The following is a 7,904-nucleotide window of genomic DNA, read 5'->3' as shown; positions in this document are numbered from 1 at the left end:
AATATCCCTGTGGAATGCTTTCGAACCCTGTAGAGTCTGTTGTAGGCTGTTATAAAGAACCATGAGTTGTTTGAAAGTGTTGCCAATGTATGACTAACACCTGTTTACATGGTTATGTCTTCATTCTGACGATAATGTCTGAACTGCTTTTGCTTGGCAAAAAAGAAATCGCCACTTCTATGAATGATGTATTACCCATGTAATTGCTCCATACTTACAGAATGTTAACATATCCTCTGAGGGTGTATAATCATTGGATTGAGAGGCAAAAGATGTCATGCCTCTTGCCATGAAAGCAACTGCAAGCTGGACTGTAAACAGTGCTGTCGTATTCCTCCAACATGCTGATATGTTGACGTGTGTACGTATATGAACTGACAGTCCTATATTGCCCGAAGGGATTACAGAAATGAGAGACTAAGCTTAGTATTTATGAAAATGTGCTTATTATTTTCTCACATAATCAGTTTTAATATTTGTAGTTGATATTTCCTAATTGCTTTTCTGAAATTAGGAGTTTTTCTGCTGTCTCAGAATATGTTTAACTACATATACAATACATGTTGAGCTACTGTATGGCACAATAATATTCAGAGACCATAATTGGTGGTTTAGGGTAAGGTATCAACAACTAGAACAGAGGAACAACGCGGTGAACATTTTAATCTTTAAATGTATTTATTTTAGATTTCGTCATCAAAATTTTTACAAAACATTTTCTGACAATAATATACTCAACGAAAGAGCCATATTTTGCGTTTGGACCAGGTCTCCACAAAACCGCTTTAGGTCTGAGTACATAAAAATAAAATATAAAAACCAAAACAACAACAAACCAACTACAGAAGAAAACAATGCAGCGCATATTTACATCCCACAGAAATCAATGCCCTCCTTAGGAGATGGATGAGAGGGAAAAGCAGGAATTCCCATGGAAATATCATGGAAGGAATAAGAGGATATTGGTGGGATGGGAAAGTGTGGAGAAGCTTGGAGTTGCAAGGAGAAAAATAATATGATAATATTGTTTTCTGTCAGTTTTACTATACGTTCACATCTCTACATTGACTGTGGCAGTAAAATGTAGTCTATATGAAAGTAGTGTTCCTTGTTTTCTGTTAACAGAAATCCAATTAGGGGTGTAAACATGCTTTGTCAGACCAAAATATCGCCTGTTTCTCTGACAGAGGTTAATGGTTATTCTTAGATTTTACTCTGCCCTTTGGCATAAGCAATGGTTACAAACCAGGGTCAAGACAATAGGGATTAAGGTTAAAGACTTACAGCTAATATGTAACAGCATGGAACAATAGCAATCAATGGGGAGGTAAAAAGACTGGCCTGAACATCCGTAATGGGACATTGATTCAGGGGAATTACAGGGATGTAAGAGCTCCTCCTACTGTCCTGTATGCCTCAGGTCTCCACATGCTCTGGGCCCTATAGAGGCCCTCTACTGTAACTGTATAACACCCCATTGTTGGACTCAGAGATGGATGGGAGGGACTAGAAAAGACGACCCAAAAGCACATCTGGCTGGGAATACATTTTTCAAATCTATTGATCACTTAGAAGCCATTGAAGCTCTGTGGTTGGCCTCAGGTGAACTGGATGGGGGATGCTTTGTGTTGATGGCAGGGAGGCTGAGGTGCTGCAGAGCCCAGAGCCATGGTGAGATATAAGGGCCAGGTTTAAGACACCACAAACTTGGTGTGCACCAGCAGTGACAGAGCCTGGGCAACAAAAGCCATGGCACATCAGCAGCAGATGTTAGGCCCTGTGGGGAAGTTGCAGAGTACAATGATGAGACCGCTCACTGCATCCTCAGCCATGTGCACCAGGCGTGATAAGACTGCACACAGCCAAGGTGTGGAAGGATTTAGGAGATAGGCAGGTGACTGTGTGCCGCCTCCTACATGTTTACTGTAGATGTGTAGCAAGGTGTTAGGATAGCATCCCCTGGTGTGCATGGGACGCGTAACCATTGTTTTAACCAAATACAGTACAATTCCCTTGTTCTTACCCCTTTCCTTAATTTCTGTTCTTCCCCCCTCCCCATTCCCCCTAGCGATTTGCATTTAGCCATTCCTCTGAGCATAAACAAGGAAATATGAAAGGCTTCCCTGCAACACTTCAGACCTTCATTCAGCCCCCCTTCAGCAAAATCTATTCCCAGCAGGGATTTGAGCCCAGACTCGGAGGGTGGGGGTAGAGGGGAAAACAGAACCCAAAAGAAATAAAGCAGAGGAAAAAACAAAGCCTGTCGGCATTGCTGGGCTAGCACAGATGTTCCTGCAGTTCAGTCCCGGTGCTGAAAGCCCCCGTACAGTACGGCATAAGAAAAATGGGCCAAAAGACTGGTTAATGCAAGACAGCAGGGTCCTTTAATTCCAATGGCCTTATGAGTGCTGATCATGGATGTAGATAATGGTAAACCGGTTACTTATTAGCCACTAATTTAATTGTGATCACAATGTGTTAATTTCACCTTCCAATTACATATTGGGGTGAAATCGCTTTGACCATTGTTGGACTGCTGTTAAGAGATTACTGCTCAAGGAAACATATTAATGAAGAAAACTAAATAATGAAGACTGGTCTAGAAACGTATTACCAGGATAGAAGAGGAAAGCCTCTCTCTGGGGTATAACCTCATCCAACAAAAGCCTCTCTCTCTGCAATATGCATACAGACTGCATGGATAATGGAGGGCCCATTGTGCTAGAGCAATCTACTCTGGAGAGGAATGGCTATGGAGGGCTCAGTGAACAGCTTGCTTGAGAGAAACCAAAGTGACCAGTGTGTGTGTGTGTGTGTGTGTGTGTGTGTGTGTGTGTGTGTGTGTGTGTGTGTGTGTGTGTGTGTGTGTGTGTGTGTGTGTGTGTGTGTGTGTGTGTGTGTGTGTGTGTGTGTGTGTGTGTGTGTGTGTGTGTGTATGTGTGTGAAAACATGTCTTTGTGGTTCGAGGGCATGTCAAACAGGAAAGATTATCCATGCTTTCTGTTTCTAGTTCAGTGCACACCCTCATATCAGGATGTGGTTTCCCTAATATTCAGCATGCGGGAAATAATTAGAATGTTATAAAACAGGTTCACCAAAGTCACCAAAGAAAGACATGAGATTCAGGCCAGGGAGATGGCAGGGGGCAGGGAGGTATCAGATTCAGGCCAGGGAGATGGCAGGGGGAAGGGACGTATCAGATTCAGGCCAGGGAGATGGCAGGGGGCAGGGAGGTATCAGATTCAGGCCAGGGAGATGGCAGGGGGAAGGGAGGTATCAGATTCAGGCCAGGGAGATGGCAGGGGGCAGGGAGGTATCAGATTCAGGCCAGGGAGATGGCAGGGGGAAGGGACGTATCAGATTCAGGCCAGGGAGATGGCAGGGGGCAGGGAGGTATCAGATTCAGGCCAGGGAGATGGCAGGGGGAAGGGAGGTATCAGATTTAGGCCAGGGAGATGGCAGGGGGCAGGGAGGTATCAGATTCAGGCCAGGGAGATGGCAGGGGGCAGGGAGGTATCAGATTCAGGCCAGGGAGATGGCAGGGAGCAGGGAAGGTATCAGATCCAGGCCAGGGAGATGGCAGGGGGCAGGGAGGTATCAGATTCAGGCCAGGGAGATGGCAGGGGGCAGGGGAGGTATCAGATTCAGGCCAGGGAGATGGCAGAGGGCAGGGGAGTTAAGACATCTAGGAAAGGGAGATGGCAGGGGGCAGGGGAGTTAAGAGATCCACGAAAGGGAGATGGCAGGGGAGTTATGAGATCCAGGCCAGGTTGATGGCAGGGGGCAGGGTAGGTATAAAGAGTAAGGCAAGACGTTGATAGAACTGAGAGTGAGATGTGCCATTTGTAAAGACATTTGCTCAACATTTATTACAATTTAAACTCAAACCAGCACTGCAGTCAGAAACCATTTTGAGTAAACCGACAGTTTTTATGTAATATGTGGGGCATATCTGAGAAAACCTTGAGGTCAATTATTAAATGAAAAAAAAGATATCATGGCACAACAAAAAACTTTTCAAAATAACTTGTGTCGAAAGAATGAATGTAACAAAGAAAACGGGGGTGAGAATGAAGTATTAATAATAGTAACAGCGGCTTATTTGAAGCTTGCTATGAAAAATACTCTACTACAGGCCAGACACTACAAATGATTGACACTTCAAATCCTTATGTTAGGGCTTCCAATGTCCCTGTCATGTGTGGTTCTGGTAGGGAGTGTGACCATCAGAAATGAGTAATAACCTCAGTGATAGACTATCTCTGCAAGAATGGTGACGTGGTGGAGGGACGTGGTGGAGGGACATGATGGAGGGATGTGATGGAGGGATGTGGGAGCAGTTAGAAACATATTCATCATTAAAACAAGGAGAGCAGAGCAAATGGTGGGAATCATCACCTCCCTCCTAAAGCCATCTTCAGGACAGACTCCCTTCCTCACACTGGTTTGTGGATAAGGCTCCTCTTCTGGCCACAAGCAGTTTGTGTTTCAGAAGAAGCGAAATATGTAACTTTTTTCTATATTTACAAGACACATAAGTCCAGATGGATTTTGTCCTTTTGATTGAGTATTTTATAGAATTTCTTGACATCTTTGATCATCTCAAAAAGTGTCACTTTTGCTCCCAGGTCAAGAAACATCACAAAAGCATACCCCCCTCCCTCTCTCATCCATATCCCGGCCCTTACCTTCTCCTGTGGCAGGCCAGTGATGACCACAGACAATTATCCAGACAGATACAAAAATGACCATAGCATGTTGTTATTTGGACATGGGGAGTAAGGAGGGTGGGGGATGCCGGTTGAAAGCAACCACAACAAATGTTCAAGTCCATCATCAACTCCATCAATCAATGGTTAAGGATGTCCAATAGTGGCCATGGGTGACAGAGAGAGTGTCCACATTCATCTGGTTAGAGTCCGAACACTGTCAGGCACACTGGCTGGCAAATGGCTGTGTTGTTAACAGGCAATATCCATCCCCAGTGGCAGTCCACCACAGTCAGTGAGTTCATCTGGAGGTCGAAGGAACATCAACGTGTCAGCCAGTCCAACAAGCCCCCATGAGGCACTGGGCTCTGTGTCTGCACTGTCTCTGAGGGAGTAGTGGGCAGCACAGGAGCAGTACATCACCAACCCACCAGAATACCAACCTAACGGTCACCTCACAAACAGTTACAAGAAAATTAAGCATTGCTTTGAAAAATCAAATATGTAAAATGGCTTGCTAGGCCTTTACAGGTGGTAAGAGATTCGACCTTCAGTTGACGTCACTAGAAGGTCCTGCAGACATCCTTGTTAACTGCTTTTCCCAATTTGATCAAACTGAGCATCGCAAAGCATTGGCATTTTAAAGAGCTTCATTCTGCCCTAATACTTCACTTCCAGCTATTCCATTTAAAGGAATTTAATGAGATAGATATCAACCCATGAATTCCCCAGATCATAGAGAGTATAATACATGGTGGGCCAATTCCAGCCAGCTGCCAAATCTTGACAAGCCATTACACATGCTTCCTATATTTTTCCTATAGATTGGACTACATCAAATGATCTTTTTGTAATGACAACTTGGCCAACTGAGTAGACTCCTCAACCATTTACAGACACAGGCCTCGGCAGCCTGCGTAGACGATATCATGTGGTTTGGTTGTACATATCTGTATACAGGTGGCAGACGTACATTTATAAAAAGTAAACCATCTAAAGCGTGTATTTAATGTGTACCAGTTTGGATGTTTTCAGAAACAAAAAGTATAAAGAAAACAAATGCTAGTATGTACATCTAAAATAACACATCTTTGGTATGACATGAGCACATGAATAGAACTTAGTATGAGACTGTGACCTCCATGGAAATCATACAATGCTCTACTTCTTTTCCCTCGCCACGTCATTCTCCTGTTTAGAAAAAATTAGCTCATTTTAATGAAATAATGATTCCCATTAGATAGCATTATGACCGCTGACTGGCAATTTTAATGGGAATAACAGCAAGCCTTTGAGCTCTGGTTAACATGATTTTGTATCATGATGTTTCTCTTTCTTTATATCTCCCTCATTTCATTTTCCTCCAGAAACCTTGTTTATTGCACATTCCTTTTTCACTCCAAACACAGCGTGAAAGAACTGTCATTATCCATTCCCTGGTGCAGGCACCCGACAATGTTGTCGCTGTATGGGCCAGAGCTGTAACCAAAGCGATGTTAATGTTAACGTGTCATGCATGTTGCATCACGTTTCAAGTTTCCCAAGAGCCAGGAGGAGGAGAGCAGGAGGGCCACTTTGAAGTGTTTGAAAATATAAAGAGAGATGATAGCAGAACTCCCAGGATGCATCAGCCTTCATAATGGTCACATTCCGGGTGCCAGATGCCAAAGGCATCTAGCCATGTAAATTTATATATTTTTTGTTTTCTTCTCCTCACCTCCGCCCCCTTGTGGCTTCCCATGCCAATGTGCTAAAAAAGGCCCCAAAGAACCACTCTGCTCCATTGCCCTCTATTCAAGAGTCATGGTGGATCTGTGGCATCCCCACCCTGCCTCAAATGACAGCCTCTCGCTCCAGCTGTTAGCGTCCAAAGGTGAGCGTGGTGGTGCGCTCTGGGGGAGGGAAGGGACCACCGGTGCCCTCGGACGGGACTCTGAGGATAGAGGGCGGTGAGCGGGGCCTGGCCCTCACCCCCATGGTGGCAGAGGGCACAGTGGGCAGCGCTACAGTCTGTATGGTGGCCCTCTCGCGTGGCCCCAGCTCCTCCAAGCCCTGCGGGGGGCCCTCGTAGCCCATGTTGAGCCGCAGGGGCTGATGGGCTTGGCAGTAGTCCACGATAGGCTGCTCATACCGGTAGTATGTTAGGGCGCCCATCTGGTGCGGGGCCTGTTTAGAGGAGGGAGGGAGGGAGAGGGAGAATGACGCAGGGATTGAGAATGGCAGAGGGAGAGAGAGAGAATGTGTGAGAAATTAGGTGGGAGAGGGAGAGGAGGGGCAGAGAGAAAAAACCATCAGAGATGTCAATCTCAAATGCTTTTATTTTTCGTTGAGAGCTCTGAGAACTCTAGATATCAACAAGCAGTTGGGAACAAATAATCATCAATAATTATAATAATATCTACAATTCAAACAAATATTTTTGTCAAACAGTGAGTCGTTTGTCAGAAAACAATAACAATGTGTATCAATTCCCTAAATGAGTCATTCATTTACATTTTAGTCATTTAGCAGACTCTCTTATCCAGAGTGATTTACAATTAGTGCATTCATCATAAGAAAGCTAGGTGGAACAACCACATATCACAGTCACACAGTAGTTAAAAACAGAATAGATGAGCATTCCCGCAAAATTATTTTGCTGACATTTAATTTGATCTCTGAGAAATTAAGCTAATTGATTGTACCCAAATTGGTCCTTTTAATTTATAGGATTTACATTGGGTAATATTTATTATATATTTACATTACATATAAGTATAGTACCCAACATCTGATTTGGACCATTGAGATAGACATGAGGAAGATCCGTTTCGGATCAAAACATTGTCAATAAAGCGGTGAATTGGGAAGTTCAACAATATGTGGGAACACCCCACATACCATGCTACACACGAACACCCCACACACCATGCCACCCACAAACACCCCACACACCATGCCACCCACAAACACCCCACACACCATGCCACCCACAAACACCCCACACACCATGCTACCCACGAACACCCCACACACCATGCCACCCACAAACACCCCACACACCATGCCACCCACAAACACCCCACACACCATGCCACACACAAACACCCCACACACCATGCCACCCACAAACACCCCACCCACTATGCCACCCACAAACACCCCACAAACTATGCCACCCACAAACACCCCACACACCATGCCACCCACAAACAC

The 7,904-nt window shown here is 44.7% G+C and overlaps 1 protein-coding gene across 3 annotated transcripts in view; it reads right to left on the bottom strand.

Moving 5' to 3' along the window:
* Nucleotides 1-659: 659 nt before the first annotated feature.
* LOC129818528 (leucine-rich repeat transmembrane neuronal protein 4-like) overlaps nt 660-7,904 on the bottom strand; it is a 124,254-nt gene continuing 117,009 nt past the window's right edge. For 2 of the 3 annotated variants that reach the window (XM_055874524.1, XM_055874523.1), the window contains exon 3: nt 660-6,875. In XM_055874524.1, the coding sequence (XP_055730499.1) occupies nt 6,570-6,875 (306 nt within the window). In that variant the 3' untranslated portion in view covers nt 660-6,569. The remainder of the gene's footprint in view (nt 6,876-7,904) is intronic. The other variant, XR_008753955.1, reaches the window with a different exon arrangement.

Source organism: Salvelinus fontinalis, chromosome 21 (assembly GCF_029448725.1).
Source record: "Salvelinus fontinalis isolate EN_2023a chromosome 21, ASM2944872v1, whole genome shotgun sequence".
NCBI classification, from domain to species: Eukaryota; Metazoa; Chordata; class Actinopteri; order Salmoniformes; family Salmonidae; genus Salvelinus; species Salvelinus fontinalis.
This window is presented reverse-complemented; position numbering and strand designations above follow the sequence as displayed.